Here is a 17,801-nt window from a genome sequence, read left to right on the forward strand (position 1 = left end):
GGGTGGGAACATTGCATAACCTCAGATGACACTTTTGTCACTTTATTTTGCTGATATTTTTATGGTGTGGACGGGATCTGACCAACTTTTGAGCTAATTTATTACTCGACTTAACATTAATACCTTCAATCTCAAACTCACATGTACAGTTGATCAGCTAAGTCAATATTCTGGATCTCACCATCAAGAAAGATGACAATGGTCATCTTACTACTAACCTGTACCGTAAGGAGACGACAGGTAACACTATCCTCCATGCCTCGAGTGCCCACCCCCCGCATTGATGCGAAGCATACCGTACGCACAGTACATTAGACTACGACGCAACTGTACTTCTGAAAAAGATTTTAAAATACAAGCGCACCTACTTCGTGACCGGTGACAGCCTATTTTTTAGGGGGTACACCAAAAGTATGCTTCGGAAAGCTTACAATAGAGCTCTAGCACAGACCAGGAACAATCTTCCGTTTAAAACTCGATAGAGTTCCTCAAAACCTACGGTGAAATTTGTAACAAAATATTCCAGTCACCAAAATACATTGAGAAAGATCTTGGGACGACATTGGCACCTCTTGTGTGAGGATCCAATCATTAGTAAATACATTCATGAGGCTCCAGAGATCGTTTTTAAATGCACGACTTCCTTGCGAGACCAACTTACCTCGAGCCACTATGAACAAGTCAAACCTATTAGTTCAACATCAAGGGGGACCTACAAGTGCCGAACCTGTGCCCTGTGCCCCAGGGTAACAGAGGGAACCAGTTTCTCGCTTCCCAATGGCAAGAAACTGGTTCCTAAATTGTGGGCTGACTGCGATACACAAGGGGTGATCTGATGTATTGTGCCTGCGGTACATTATATGTTGGCAAGACCATACGTCAGTTTCGCCAATGGATTAACGACCACGTTTATTTCTCAGCTGGCGGCAAGATTGTCACCCCAGTCAGCAGACACTTGGACCTATACCATAGGTTCAACACTAAAAAAGCCTGTTTTTTTTGTACTTGAAGTTGTTCCACAAGATCCCCAGGGAGCCGATTGGGACCGACGCATTCTCTAAAGGGAGACCCTTTGGATCGAGCGCCTCGATGCCACTCGCCGACCGGGGATCAATGAAACTCAAACTTATAAGCCATCTTTGTAAACCTCACATTAACTAGGTCTGCTCTGAGTGACTTAATTTAGAGGCTTCCCTCAGCTGTTTTGTGTACCAATACGGCGATATCAATAAATAAAAAACTCCCCTAACCATATTCAATTTTGTCCATATGAGGCACTATTTTAATACTAGTGCTATTATGTACAAAATCATTGCCCGAGGCTCTGCTGTGTCCTTTTCCCCATTTTTTTCCCCCATGCCATCTGACCATACCACCGGGATATTCTTCCATTTTCCTTTTTATTGTGCATACTGACTGAATTATCTAGTCAGGTACATATTTGGTGGCTTATTGATATACATTCTTAGCCCCCTCTAATATACAAATACAGAGGTCTATGTTAGCCTCCATGTTATTTTAATTATGTATTTATATGTATATATTTGTTTGTTTAGGTTTCCCTGTGTGATTGCATGTTGGGACCTCTGGGGGCGCTGTGTTGGTCAGCTCGGGTGGCCTCTTTTTGGTCTATGTGCGGCCAGACAAGCCACAGGCTAGTTCCGCCCTTCGGAGCTGGAACTTCCTGTAGCATTTGGTTGGACAATTTGGGCACTTCCTGCCCCATATTGTTTCAGCCCGAATCCACCTGTGGCTGCCTCTCGTTGTCCCCGCATGTGCGCTTTGCGCCTGCGTGCTCTGCGGTCCGTGCATGCCCGGTGGAGCGGCGACGTCATTTGTTGACGAGCCGCCCGGGTTCCAGGCTATATAAGGGACAGCACTTCCTGCCCTTGTTATGGTGGCAGTTCCCCATCCGGGGAGGGTGTTTGATGATTGCAGGAGCCGATGCACGGTATGACATGTCTACTATGGACTATCTTACTATACTGACTCGCTTGTCTTGGTATACACTCTTCACTCATTCTCCATAGACCCTTAATGGATATACCGGTTGTCATATATACTTCTCTAGACTTTCAGTCCCTGTTACCTGTGTGCATATATAGCCTTGTGCTATTCGTTCCTATATATATATATATATATATATATATATATATATATATATATATATATATATATATATATATATATATATATATATATATATATATATATATATATATTCTCCGTCGTTGGCTGGGTGAGCGCTGAACTATTTTGATATCCCATTTAACCTCCTTGCTCCCTATTAATTCCCTGACTATTCTGTTACTACATATACTTCTGGTCACTACTTTTGGGTCATTTGGTGGTTACTACATTGCATCACACTTGGCTGATTTTCTTGCGGTTTCTCAGCCTATTCTATATGGTATCTATTCCAATTTATCAACTAGTTTTAGTCACACCTAGGGTGTCCTCTGATTTCTTTCCCCTTAATCTCTTACCAATTAATACATTTGTATTCCTCAACTTAGCATCTAAGAAACCCTAGATGCATCCCTCCATAAGGATAAAGTTTTGTACTGTTGCATACCTTGTCTGCTCCTGTATATGTCTACGTCACCCTCCTACACTGCGGTATTACGCCATTTTTCAAACTTTCAGCACTATACAGTTATGTGGGGTATTGCTCTCATCTCTAGTAGTTCTTATCCTTCCCTGTATGTTTTGCTATCTAGATGTTCATTTTAATTATTTATGGTTGACATAAGCATATACCGCGTGGACCCCCACATTTGACCTTATATAGGCCCCTTCTGCCTTCCAACCTGCCTTTTCCCCTCCGGTCCTGGCTAATCCCCTATGGCAATCTCCTTGTCATTATGTGGTATTAAGACATATTAATGTTGAAAAATCTGTGGTTATATTTTTGGCTGTGTAAATATTGACAAATACTAACTATATGTATATTGTACCGGTTTCTAATTACCTACCTTTTTTTTACAGAGTACCTCACTATAGCTACCTACATTTTTTATACAGAGTACCTCACTATAGCTCCAGACTAAGCTATTGTAGCGAAACATGTTGAGCAATGTGACTATTTGAATACAGCATCAACCGATCTCGATGGACGGCAGTTTCATCCTCTGTCACCCTTCATGAGATCTCTCTGATGTGATGTATTGCACCCACATAGGTTATCAATATTTTTGTATAGTCTGTTATTTTGTATTAGTTATTAATCAGCATCACTGATAATGTTGATTTATCAATGCCTTGTTTGAGGCTGAATTTTCATATTCCGCTGTAAAAACTTTTAAAGAATTAATAAAATTGTTTTTTCCATTACATAATGGATTTTTGGGACCAGTAGTTTACAAGGACACTGTAGTTATCACAAGATCCTAAAGGTGTTTTCTGTCTTGCTGAAAATGTTCATAGCATGAAAAATAATGTAGCCGCCACATAAAAAAAAAAAAAAAAAAAAAAAAAAAAAAAAAAAAAAAAATTAACAGCTTACCAGTTCCAACATTTTGTTTTTGGGTTTAGATATGCGTTAACCTCGTTAAGGCCGATAACCCCAAATTTGCTAGAAACATTTGTGGAAACTTTTGTATGCGGAGATCACAAAGTAAAATGGTCATCATGATTTTCCTTTGTAATCATTAGGTTGAAAGAGGGCCAATATTTCATATATTTTGAGTTAAAATGTGGAAAAAAAAAAAAAAATTCACAATGTCACCCAAACTTCTCACTTTCTAATCCTAAAGTCACAACCTTTTCCTTTAACATCTCAATTTCTAACCTTGCCACTTTTTTTTTTACCTCCTCAATAGTATGTTTTTTTTTATTTATTTTTTTTGGTTTACCAAAAAAAAAAAAATCTGGCTATGAATGTATTATTGTACTGCTACACAGTAACATTAAAAAGGTATACTTATTTTGCATCTTTCTGCATGTTATTATACTCATTTATAAAGTTACACATCCCCCACCATTCCAAACCAAGCCTGCTATATGGTATAGAAATCAGCATGTGCGACTCCAAAGATCAGTAATAGGAGCAATCCAGATTAATTTATCACATACAAAATGCTAGTCATTGATTATACTAATGAGATAAAAAAAAATATACCTTGGGTTGTCTCCTGTTCCATGGCATAGGAGCTTTCTTTATCAAAACTGCTACAAAGAAACCTCCAGTATTCTGGTGATGTGGCAGTATTCTCAGGCTGTTATAGGAAAAAAAAATAATTGAAGAGTAAGCAATATACCAACCTATGACAAACTGCTGCCTTTTACACTTACAGAACAGCTATTGGACCAAATTAATCAAAACAATTCTCTATTCAGATAAAAACAGTCATGTTTTGCAAAGGGAATTTATATTGGTTTGAGTCAACTTTAGATTGTTGGTTTTTTTTTACGTTTTTAAAAAGGCATATTTTATTTTAATTTTCCTGGTTCACACTTCTGTGAAGCGGGAACGCTGCGAATATGGAGCGTGTTCCCGCATTGCATCCGCACCTCTGACAGTTCACACTGCCATATGAGATACGCAGGAGGTGTCAATTGAAAAGTTGACACCCCCAGTTGAGATCACATATCACAGTGCGATCTGCAAGTTCGCACAGAATCGGATCGCACTAGTGTGAACCACCATGCGATCCGATTCTGCTGCGGATTAAAAAAAAAAAAAAAAAAAAAAGGGTCATGTGCATGTTTAGTGTGATTTGCGGTGCGAATTCAGCCATACAAACTGTATGGCTGAAATTTGCAACGCACAGAGATCGCATGTAATTTAGGAGCAGTGCGCTCCGAATTACATGCGATCTCGGATCGCACTAATGTGAACCGGCACTAAATGGGTTTGTATGTGCAATCTTTGGATTACCAAAAAAACATTCAATACATAAAAGCTACCCAGAGCACTGCAGGTTTTTTGAGACAGCACAGCGCTGATACTTCATTGGGAGGTGCATGTGTGTTAAGGAATCACTGGCACCCATTTGATTAGAAGCTTTGACTTATCTGCATGTTTAGTTCCAGCTCAGGGTCTTACTTAAAAAAGGAACTACACACGCACACTTTTTTTTCCCTGTTTACTTGATGCTGGATTGGATTTAGGTACTCGCCCATCCAGTGGATCCAGATTTGTCCCGTTGACATTTACTTCTTTGCAGCAGCTGATCAGGTCCCATATCTCTGTGACATCAGGAGGCTGCCCCTAAATCCATAAGAGCTAGAATATTTTTGCAGTGAGGGGAGATGGGGAGCATACTTATTTAAAAGGGTGAAAATCCACTATAAGAATTGAAGCCAGATATAGCCAGGCAAGTAGCATTGGGGAACCCCTTTGCAGCTACCTTCAGGTGATTGGACACTTGCAAAAGCTTTTTTGGGAACCTACCTCCCTTTTCCTTGCTGCAACTTCTTGCAGAAGGGAGTTCACAAGAAGTGCCAAAGCCAAGGGGTTAGGATGGAGATATGCAAAGCCTAATGAAGCTGGGTACCAAGGGCTAGGTGTTTTATGATTTCAAATGGAAGAAGTTGTAGGGTGAGGATTGCGAACACTATGGGAAGGGGTTCCCCGTCAAACCACCACACACACACCAGATTACTGAGTGCTAGGGAGGCAACCTGCACCCCCGAGAAAGAAAGGCATCCAACCAGGAGGCTAGAATGTGCCTAACTGGCAAATATTAGGGAATTCGAGATCTCTTGGTAAGGGACCGTAGAGCAGTCATTATTAAAATTGTTTGGTCAGATGGACAGGCAAGTGTTGAAGAAACTACAGATCGCATATGGAGGGGAAACCGATGCAAATAAGGGGGTAGGTACTGAGAACAGGTGCAATATGGCCTTTTTAAGTACTAAGCCGACAAAATAAGTTAACTGTGCCAAAGCCAGTTCTTTTGAGAAGGCAAGAGCAGACAAATTTGGCTCGAAATTCAGGAAACCTGGTGATCCTCAACCCTGATACAGGGAGGAAGAGCATATTAAAACTGAGGTCAGAGTTGGGATTTGTAGGCCAGGGAGACCTATGAAAAAAAGTAGACCATGTAAAAAGGAGCAAGCCTCCATGCATATTAGGGGACCGAATTTCAGTGACCTTGAATCAAAGTCAGGCACTGGCAGTCCCAATGCAGTCCATTCGCAAAATCTGGGGAAAATTTTTTGACGAGGCAACCAAAAGGTGCCAATGACAATGTGTTTTTGAACATGAAATCAGTCATGAACAAAATGTCATGCAGAAAAATAATGTAAAAAATGATATATGAGGATTAGATCCAGATATCCCAAGCAGTACAAGGAGAGAGGAGGAGCAATGAGAAAGGTGCAGTGTCAACTGCAGGGGGAAAGAGAATCAGTGTTTGTGACTATGGATCAAATGTTTGATTAAAGTGCTTTATAGTAAAAAGGTTTCCAAGGTACCCCGAGACATGAAAGGGTTTAAAAAAAGGAGAAGTTCAATTAAAAAAATAAATATGTACAATTTTTGTAAGTAAAAATAAATGTGCATTTATTTTTTTTTATTTTTTTTATAGGAGTTTGGAAAGCATTGCAGCTGCAATCAGCATATCGCAGGTGCCATACAGGACTCCTACCATACGGTCAGTGTAAGTTGTCTGCCCATACATCTTACAGGCAGGCAGTTTCACAAAGACAGGAAGAATCAATTAACTACTAAAGTAGTCAAAATCGCTCTGGTAATGCATTGAGAACTACAAGCCAACAGCTGCAAAGGATGTCGGTAATTTTAATTCATTCACTCTCAACTATCATACTAATATGGTAGACTTGAGATGGCCAAACAAGGTTCAAATCTTGGACAGTTCAACAGGAAGCGGCCAAGATTCAAACAGTTAATGGGCAGGCTAAATTGAGCGATCAACTTGGGTACAACCAGCCTGCTGGATTCTCTTGCAATTATCACTATCAGCTACTATAGCCGCAAGTGATAATTACTGTCTTCTCCAGGCGGGGATGGCTTTCCCTGCCTGGAGCAGACAACTGCTTGGCAGGAGGGACGGCCCCGTCAGTACTGTCTGTGTTGACGGTGGAATTGTGCAAGTTTCTTTCCTGCAACCACGAGAAAAAAAAAAAAAAAAAAACAGAAAGAATGGGGTGCACTTGGTGGATTTTACGTTTCAAGTCTTGCATCAAAAAGAAGCGCTGAATTTTGAAACTTAAAAGTTGAAGCCTGGAAGCAGTATTGGAGTGCTGTTACTTTCCATTCAGTGCTTAGCAAGAGCAGCAGCTGGATAGTGATTCCTTTAGGCTGAATAGAGGGAAGTAATGAAGCACTGAACAGCAGTCCACCAAGCTGATGTCATCAGTAGGAAATTTGAAAGAAAAGCATCCAGAAGTGCAAAAGGTGCGATAGCTCCCAATGTTTCAGCCCGATTGGTTTATTGACTATTCAGAGATATGGTCACATCTGCTGCAGTGCCACGGCTCCGCAGCTAACAGAATACACAAAGATCTGGAAAGCACTACAACGTAGAGCCATGTGCTCGAACATCACATAAAAGGTTAGCCCTGCACATTCAGCACAGTTTGGTCCAGGAACAGCCTCCAAAGCCAATGTTGAGAAATGTTGATCCAGTGTAGCAAAGAATCTTGTAACGGTCAATCTTGATAGTGTCAGCTTACAAGAAAATGCTACCCCTCCCTAATACCACATTTGTCCACCACTCATTTTGACAAATATGGTTAAAAAAAAAAAAAAAAAAAAACACCACCACTAATTACGGGCCAGGAACCATTCTCCAAGGCCTGGTGCGATTTCAGATGCAACTTGGGACGCACAGTATCACATGACAATGGAAATCACAGTTCACATCAATACAAATGCAAAGTGACTTTGGGCAAGAGTCCTGTTCTACTTTGGTGCAATGCAGTGCGATTTTGTGCCCCATAGACTTCAATGGAAGCAAATCAAAAAAGGCAAGTTTTTGATGCGATTCCTTTTCCCTCAACTAGTCTCCTCCTCAAGGAATCACAGTAGTATGAAAATTGCAACAAAAATGCACCAAGTCGTACTGCAGTTGCATTACATATTCACAACAGTGTGAACCAGGTTTAAATGACAATTATTGTTCATTCCCTTATAAGCAACCTATCAAGAACACTTGCATACCAACGGTGTAGATTCATTCCTTTAATTTTTTCTTCATCACAGGGAAACATAGTTGGACGAATTTGAGTATGTCTACTCGTAGGTACATCTTCCCACTTATCGAACCACTGGCCTTCTTTGGTCATTACCTAGGAAAGAAAACCTGAGTTAGATTTATCAGTAACTCAATTTTCAATAGTCTTACAGAACAGCCCCCGAGATGTAGCTGCTCCTCCTTGTGACAGGAAACAAATTGCCTTAAACTGTTAAAAGTCATGCCCTGCGGTTTGAAATGAGTACCGACGACTGGAGCTGAAAAACTTTGCATAACCCAAAAACAGAAATTAACTTGGGAAAAAAAAAAAAAAAAAGACAAATGGAAATCCCTACTCCAGGCTAACGCCAGAAGTGGACAAAGTCCTAGAAGAAAGGGTGTTAAAACCATGCATAAGTGACTTTTCAAGCATTTGTATAATTCCAATATAGCTTGTTTATTCCAGCCCGATATGGTAGATTTTGAAGCCTTCATACCTTTCCTCGCACCCGCATACAAAACAGAGCGCTTTAGATGAGTGGAGTCCTTTTGTTGCTTCCAGGTAGGGTTTAAACAAAATGTAGGTAGAACTAGGTCTTGAGTTCTGTGAAAAGATGAAAGTTTGGTAAAAACCCAGGATCAGTCATCAAAATAATAGTCTTTCAGAACCGAAAACAGGGTTCATTAACAGCTCGCTGATCTTGCAAGCCAAGCTTATCGCCACCAAAAAATACTGAGTATTTTTTTTTAAGTTAGAAACTTAAAGCTGGCAATAGCTGGAAATGGGCTCCAACCCAAGCTTGTTTAGACCTTTTAAGACAATTGAAAGGACCCACGAAATGAAAAATGTCTTCCTGAATAAGGTCTTGCTAAATCTTTTGATTAGGAGGATATTTCGGAAGAGGTAGCTGCAGTTAAACAATGCTGCTACATGGATCTTCAAGGTGCCAAGTGCTAAATTCCAGGCAACCCCATCTTGCAAGAAGTCCAAAATTGTAGGAATAGTCTCTGAAATTCTACTATTTTTTTCCTCCAGCAATGAAATTTAATTTTCTCCACTTTCCTGTAATTTGTTTTAGTGACAGGTTTAGGACTGTCGATAGGAGTTGAAACGACTAAGTTAGAGACTCTCAGATTCTTTAGGATGTCTCAAAAACCAGGCTGTTCATTTAAATCTCTATGTTTGGTTGAAGGAGCTGGCCCCGAGAGATCAGGTCTTCCCTGGGAGGCCGAAATGAAGGTTAAAAACTGCCAGAGAATGAAGGAGAGTGAGCCATGACCATTTAGGTCAATATGGTGCTATAAGAATAAGGCTGGCCTTCTCCCAAATTAATTTCAGTAGAACTTGGGGTAGAACTCTACCGGAGAGCATGCATAACAGAGGAAAGGCTCATAGGTTTTGCAGGCCATCTATCCCCAAACCTGAACCTTACCAAAAAGAAATGTCGTCTTTACATTTCGCTTTTGCAAACAAATCTACATCAGGCTGACCCCAGTGATCCACTAGATCAGGCACGTGCAGGGGGGGGTAGTTGGCGGAGAGTGCTTTAGTGGTTACCCATTCCTGAACTAAAAGAATGCCCTTCAATTGGTACTTTGTGGAAGCTGTAATCAGGAGGTTGTCTAGATATGGAAATATAGTGACCCCCTGGCAGTCCCGGGGGTGCCAGGACTTTGATCAGAACCTTGGAGAAGATTCTCTGGGCCAAAGAAAGCTCGAAAGGAAGAGCTCGCCACTGGTAGTGAAACGCTGCTGTTCCAATCCTGAGAGCAATCTGCAGAAAAACTTCTTTCCTTATTGGAATATGCATCCTGAAGTTCTAAAGTCTCTATATAAAGCAATCCTGTTGAAGTGCTCTGACTGAAAAAACTGGCTCCATCTGGAATATCTTGTACCTTTATCACCTTGTTAACAGGCCTCAGGTTCAAAATTGGGAAATGTAAATAAAATCATTCTCCCTTTTCTGCTTGGGGAACCTGAAATCAGAACTCTGATTCTCCAAGGAAGAGCTTTTGCTTTCCCTGGGTCTTTCGGCAAATTTGTGATCAGTAATCTGGAAGGTGATTGATTGTAACCGTGTTCCAGTAAATTGAGCAGGGAAAAAAAAAAAAAAAAAAAAAAAAAAACACACATTGGGAGGTCTCCAGTCTTCCTCCCATGGGTCTTTGTCACATTTTTCGGGAGGGTTGAAGAGAATCCCTGTTCTTCCCTTGCCTTTTTGTCCTGTCCAGTGTTCCTTGCCTTTTTGTCCTGTCCAGTGTTTCTTCAGTCTCTTTGGCTTCTGTATGTTAGAAACTTTGACCACGAAAATAAATTCCTCTTACAGTAGTGATCGACCGATATCTGTTTTTCATTGCAGATACCGATATTTTGCCGATCGCATATCAGGATAGGCCGATATTTTCACACATGTAAGCTTGCAAAAAAAAAAAAAAAAAAAACACAAATCTCTTAATAAACATGTTAATATTTATTAACATTTTTAACATTCTTCACTCCTTAACTGCATGAAAACTGATAGGAAAAGTGCACTTGCAGGGACATTTGCATTTCACATGATCGGATTGTGCATTAATGCATAATAAAGTGCTGCAGTAGAGGACTCACTGCAATATTTTTAATTCACTACTGCAGTGCAGTCAGTGCAAACAACTGAGAGAAAACAACAGCTACACAATAAATACACGTACACAGGGGATTGGACTGGAGTCAGTGGAGGACTACCTCTGCAGTAAGTCACTCACTGCAACTACTGCAGTCAGTGCATAACTGCTAGAAAGAGCAAGGCAACAGCTACACATGTCACAGTGGATTGGACTGGAGTCAGTGGAGGACTACCTCTGCACAGTATGGCACTCACTGCAACCAGTGCAGTCAGTGCAATACTGCTAGGAAAAAAAGCAAGGCAACAGCTACACAGTGGATTGGACTGTAGTCAGTGGACTACAACTGCAGTAGGGCACTTACTCACTGCAATAATTGTAAATCACTACTGCAGTAGTGATTTAAAATTATTGTAGCAGTCAGTGGGGTTCTACTGCAGTAGTAGTGCACTGGTACTGACTCCAATCCACTGTCTACTAGGTCTATTTTTTTCTAGCAGTTATGCACTGACTGCAGCGCAGTCAGTGCCAAACTGCTAGAAAAAATTAGATAAGACACAAGCTAGACAGTTGATTGGACAGACTCAGTGGACTGGTGGACAGACACTACTACTACTACTGCTACTACACTTTCAAATCAATACTCCCAGTTAAGTAGAACAATATATTATAGTGCAGAAAGCATAACATTTCAGCATGTTCACCAGTTAAACGGCTTCTGTTTTTTCATAAATTGCTGCCACTTCACTAAAAACACGCTCACTTGGTACTGAGGAGCAGAAAGGTATCTTCTAGCATGAGAAGCAAGTCTTTTGTAGCGTGCCTCATTTTCTTTCCACCACTGAATATCACTTCTGTTAACTACTGGTTCCTTCAAATAGAGATGAAGTTAATCATTCAGGCTCATTATTGCAGATTCTGATGAATCCTCTGCATGAGGCCCCAATAAAACGCTGAACATTGCATCTATTTGACCACAATGAATTTTCTCTTCTGTCCATTGTCTTTTGGGACATTTTTCTCCTGCATCCTGCTCTTCCAAATCAGAAACCTTCTCTTCTTGTCCTTTACTTTTCGTCAGGATGAACCTCCTGCACCTTCTGTTTGGTCAGCCATTGCTGTGCCAAAACATCATCAGAAGAGAAAAAGGATAGTTCTTGTATCGAGGACTGAAAAGACATGCAAGCACATTTTTATTCTCCTCATGCTTCTCAAACCTTTTGGCGAGGCTGTCCCTCATGGCCTGCCTACATGCTTAGACGCCACGTGTGTTGGGTCCTTCATTCTGTTGAAGCATCTTCAGGACTCTCACAGAGGAAACAGATGAGTTGTAATGACTCCCCTCTAGTGTCACTTCCTCAATGGGTACGAGCGTCTCTTTAATGTTACCTACTATATCCCACTGATCTGCAGTAGGACAAGAATGTCCTCGAAGTCCATATTCACCAGAATATATAGCGAGAGCTCGCTTCTGTTCCAGCACCTTTTGTAACATGTGTAGCATTGAGTTCCATCGTGTTGGAACAGCCTGTACCCGGTTGTTTTTGGGTAGGCCAAGGTCTTCCTGAATGCACCTCAGTCGCTGCTCGGCTAGAACATAATGGTGGAAATGGCCTGCGCACTTCTTCAGCATGGTAATGTCCAGCAAAGCTTTCTGGTTTTGAAAGACCATCATTTACCACCAGTTGTAGGGTGTGTGCCATGCAACTGAGGTCTGACACTTCAGCAAGTCTCAAACCTTTAACCATGTTCGCTCCACTGTCTCGCAGCACAAGCATCACTCGGTCTTTGGTGATTCCCCATTCTTCTAGCATGCCTAGAAACATTTCTCAAATGTACTCCCCAGTGTGGGATCCTTGCATCACATTTGTATTCAAACCACATGCCTTCTTGTCCATCCGCTGTCAATGAAGTGGCATGTAAGACTCATTAGTGATTCTGTTTGTCCTAACCAGCAGTCCGTCGTGAATGAGAGTGAGTTGTCAGCATTCTCTGGCTGCAGCATAGTCTTTACTTTGTCAACGACCTTTTGGTGAATCTTTTGCAGCATTTCATTTTGATAAAGTTTGTCACTCTTCAGTGTGTACCTTGGCTCAACTATGGACATCAACCACTTAAATCCAGAGTCAGACACTATTGTAAATGGCTGGATATCAGTCACCATCATCTCTGATTACTCTGTCCAGCAGTTGGAATCTTCCATCAGATTTTAGCCACCTGTTTTTTTTTTTTTTTTTTTCTGAAACATATCTGTTATTGTTGCCTGTGATAGGGACGATTCACCTTGTGATTCATTTTGTTTTTTCTGTGCTGCAATATACAATTCATCATGATGAACTCTTAGATGGGCCCAAATATTAGACGTATTTTTGTTTTTTTCAGTTATTGATTCCATGCTCACATTGTTTTTGCAAGTGTTGCACAGTGCTGAGGATTTTCTTGGAGATGGAGAAGAGAAATAGTCCCAGACCACACTTTTAATTTTTCTATCTCCATCTCCATTGAAACAAGAAAGAGTCAGACACTAATATAGGCTTAAACAAAATGGCTGGCACTCTGCGGTGGGTGGCTGTCTGGCTGGCACCCTGCGGTGGGTGGCTGGCAACCTTTGGTGGCTGACTGGCATCAACCTTTGGTGGCTGGCACCCTGCGTGGTGGCGGGCCTGGCACGTACAGGCCCAGGACCTGTGGCTGGCTAGCTTGTACATTTAGGACTCAGGCCGGGCCTTTGGCTGACTGGCTGGCTGGTACACAGTGGGTGTGTGGGACTGGGTTGCTAGCTGGCAGCGGGAAGCTGTGGGTGGCCGCGGCAGCTGTGTTACAGAACAGATACAGAACGTGTGTCAGACTGTTGGTCACTGTTCACTCACTAGATGTAGAAGAACTCACTGTCCCGACCGACCGCCTGTGCAGCATGCAGACTCCAGTGCGGCTGCGGCGGGTAAAAGACACTGTAACGAGGCTGAGGGAGGCGGCCTAAGAGCTGCTCAGTGTGCGGAGGCGCGTGGCGCAATATACGCGATGACATCACGAAAATATCGGTAAATCCAAAGGCCGATTCCGATATATCGGAGAAAGTGCATATCGGCCCCTGATATATCGGTGCTGCCGATAATCAGTCAATCTCTAAAATAACGTTTTATCATCTTTTAAGGGAAGGCGTTTTTCTTTTCCACTGTGCGCGCTAAAGCATCTTGCAGACCTGTATGAAAAAAAATCAAATCTCCTGAAAGGCAAGTTACACAAAAGTTATTTTGATGCCAAGCTTTAAGCCAGAGGGCTCTTTGCGCCAAGTTTACCAAAGCAGAGGTCCTGGATGATATTCTTACTGCTTTAGCAGAAGCATCCACCCAGTGACATACGACTTAAAATATAGGAAGGGAATTGAACAGCTAATCCCCCCCGGGTAACGATCGAGCGGCTCCCGAGCCGCATCGGTCGTTACCGACGGAAAGCCGACCGTCGGCTTCAAACCACGGTACCGGGATGATGCCTTTAACTAGAGGCATCATTCCGGTATAAACCCGCAAAGTGTACCGACGTATCGGTACGTTACTATGCGGTAAGTGGTTAAGAAGACGTGTCCTCTTCTATCTATCAGATCCTGAGAGGCCACATACCTTCAAAAGCAAGATCTAGATTCTTTGATATTTAAGCAAGCATCTAGTTTCGGACATTTTAAACTAGTGCTGTGTTATCAGAGTGATATCTTCTCTTTACTGAGCTGGAAATAATGGCTTCCTCTCTGGAGGCTGTCTTTCTTTCAAAATGGCACTTGGAAAGATTTTATGTACAGGAATTACCCTGGATTTTCTCTTTTTTAGGACCGGATACATTAAATAATATCTGCTCAACTGTACTCTTTCTTCCAGCTCAATGTTGTCATAGATTGCTTTTATGAGCTCTTCTAGTTTGTACCTGGAAGCAATAGATCCACCTGCTCTTAGGTCTTGCTCCCTTTTAGAATCTTAGACAAAGCCATCAGGATCAATTGTTTCAATATGAAATTCTCCATCCTGTTTTACTGCATTTTCATATGACAAAAAGGTAAAAGATACTGCAGCTGTCACGAGAAGGCAATACATCTCCTCCAGTCGGAGAAAACAATAGCTGAAGGGCAGGATGGAAGGCATGACTTAACCGTTTCAGGCAATGTGTTTCCTGTCACAAGGAGGAGCTACATCTCAGGCAGTTCTGAAAGACAACTGGGAGAAAGATCATTAAGTGCTTAAAAAAAACAGTTAAATTATATTTGATATTTTAACACTGAACATAAATACCCTCCAGTGGGTGATTCCAGGCACCCACTTCAATCCAGGAACCTCAGAAGAAACATCAGCAAGCTCAAGGGATCCTAGTAAAATAAAAAGACAAAATTGAGAATTAGTAAGTTTTTATAGATAATCATATCAAGAACATGAAAGAAGAGTGTATGCAAGAGCATTCTATCTGACATATAGGAATGTGCACATACAGGTGCATCTAAAAAAAAAAAATGTAAATATCAAAAAGTTAATTTCAGTTAATTCAATTCAAAAAGTGAAACTCCTATTACACTGCTCAAATAAAATTAAAACGGAACACTTTTTAATCAGAGTATAGCACCAAGTCAATTAAACTCGTGATATTGATCTGGTCAGTTTAGAAGCAGAGGGGGTTGTTAATCAGTTTCAGCTGCTTAGGTGTTCAATAAATAACCAGGTGCACTAGTTGGGCAACAACGAGGCAACCTCCAAAAACAGGAATGGTTTTACAGGTGGAGGCCACTGACATTTGTTTGCCTATTCATGTTCTCGGAGTGTTTTTCACTAGTTTTGAATTTGGCTAGACTGTCACTACTGGTAGCATGAGGCGATACCTGGACCCCATAGAGGTTACACAGGCTGTCCAACTCCTCCAGGATGGCACATCAATATGTGCCATTGCCAGAAGGTTTGCGGTGTCTCAGCAGTCCCAAGAGCATGGAGGAGATACCAGGAGACAGGCAGTTCCTCTAGGAGAGCTGGACAAGGCTGTGGAAGGTCCTTAAGCCATCATCAGGACCAATATGTGCTCCTTTGTGCAAGGAGGAACAGGATGAGTACTGCCAGAGCCCTACAAAATTACCTCCAGCAAGCTACTTGTGTGAAAGTCGGACCAATCAGAAACAGACTTCATGAGGTTGGCCTGAGGGCTCGATGTTCTCTAGTGGGCCCTGTGCTCACTGCCCGGCATTGTGGAACTCACCTGGCATTTGCCATTGGCAGGTTTTCACAGAGAGAAGGTTCACCCCGAGACAATCGCGAAAGGGTCTGGAGAAGCCATGGAGAACGTTTTCCTGCCTGTAACATCATTCAGCATGACCGGTTTTGGTGGTGGGTCAGTGATAGTCCGAGGAGGCATATCCATGGAGGTACGCAGACCTCTGCAGGCTAGACAATGGCACTCTGACTGCCATTAGGTATCAGGATGAAATCCTTGGACCCATTGTCAAACCCTACACTGGTGCAGAGGGTCCAGAGTTCCTCCTGGTGCATGACAATGCCCAGCCTCATGTGGCAAGAGTATGCAGCCAGTTCCTGGAGGATGGAGGCATTGATACCATTGAATGGCCCACACGCTCGCCTAATCTAAATCCAATAGTCCATCTGACGATGCCAGGTTGCACCTCAGTCTTCAGTAGCTCAGTGATGCCTTGGTCCACATCTGGGAGGAAAACCCCAGGACCCCATCTGTGGTATTAGGAGCATGCCCCATTTTCAGGCATGCATACAAGCACGCGGGGGCCATGCAAACTACTGAGTACCATTTTGAGTTGCTGCAATGAAATTTCAGCAAAATGGACTAGCCTGCTGCATAATTTTTTCACTTTGATTTTCGCCTTCTGTAGGTTGATAAATTTTCATTAAAACGATGTGGCATCCTTTCGTTCCTAACATTAACTAGTCCATATCAGTATAGATATCCAGCATATTTTTCCCCATTAAGATCTGATGCGTTTTTAAAGTGTTCCTTTAATTTTTTTTTTTTTTTAAAGATTTAAAAAACACAGGGTGATATATTTTAGGCATTCCTTTCTTTTGAGGATTATGGCTTACAGCTAGTAAAAAACCCAAAATGCAATATTCTTAGAAAATTAAGATTACATAAGACCAATAAAAAAAAAAAAAAAAAAAAAAAAAGTTTAATACAGAAATGTTGGCTCACTCAAAAGTATGTCCATGTATAGTATATTGAATTGAGTTACTAAAATAAATGAAACTTTGAGGATATTCTAATTTTTTGAGACATACCTGTACTTTTATATAAACACCAGAGGGATACAGCCCTGGCGACAGGTGGATGTCAATTGTAGCATGTAGACTTTTACTGGTATTTTATCTGTGCAAATGATGGCTAATTAAATACATAAAAGCTAGCTGATCAGTATTTAACGGGTCTAATTACCATATTACACTGACTGTAATTAATGCTCGGTGATGACTGAAGATTATATTTATGATTCACATGATGACCAGCAATAGCAGAAGAGCAAAAAATGACCAACCCACGATTTACTTAATTTAGTATATTAACGGTGAATTGACAAACTCAAAAAGATTCACTTACCCAGTATTCTCCAAAGTCTCCTCATTAAGCCCTAAATCCAGATTACTCTACTAGTTACCAAATACAACAGGCAACAATGAATCACTTAACAGCAGCACTGGAAACAAGACAGATGTTAAAGCACCTGCCATCATCTATTAACTGCATAGTTTACTTTGCAGTATTTTAAGCAAGAACGGGTATAACCCAAGCTCCCAGTCTGCCTCCAAAGCTAACATTTTGAAGGTTGAGAGCAGCCAGTGAGGGAATCTACTGGCATGGCAATGATGGGAATGACCATGTGCTTGTAGGAGTGCATGCCACATTCTAAACAGGATTTGCATATTCTGCAACATCCTGTCATAGGCCAGAAGAAATGAGAGGGCACTTCAAAAAAAAAAAAAAGTAATAGTAAAGCTTCATGGTTCAAGGTTTACAAAAAAAAAAAAAAAAAAAATGCTCACCTAGTAAGATTCTCAGATTTACATA

The 17,801-nt window shown here is 41.4% G+C and overlaps 1 protein-coding gene across 1 annotated transcript in view; it reads right to left on the bottom strand.

Moving 5' to 3' along the window:
- The window catches only part of NSUN2 (NOP2/Sun RNA methyltransferase 2), a 94,729-nt gene that overhangs the window by 40,935 nt on the left and 35,993 nt on the right, over positions 1–17,801 (bottom strand). The window contains exons 10-12 of the mRNA XM_082257992.1: positions 15,026–15,099; positions 8,129–8,256; positions 4,121–4,217 (exon numbers count right to left, since the gene is read on the bottom strand). Of these exons, the coding sequence (XP_082114118.1) occupies positions 4,121–4,217; positions 8,129–8,256; positions 15,026–15,099 (299 nt within the window). The remainder of the gene's footprint in view (positions 1–4,120; positions 4,218–8,128; positions 8,257–15,025; positions 15,100–17,801) is intronic.

This window comes from Pelophylax lessonae, assembly GCF_965119305.1.
Source record: "Pelophylax lessonae genome assembly, chromosome: 5".
Classification (NCBI taxonomy): Eukaryota; Metazoa; Chordata; class Amphibia; order Anura; family Ranidae; genus Pelophylax; species Pelophylax lessonae.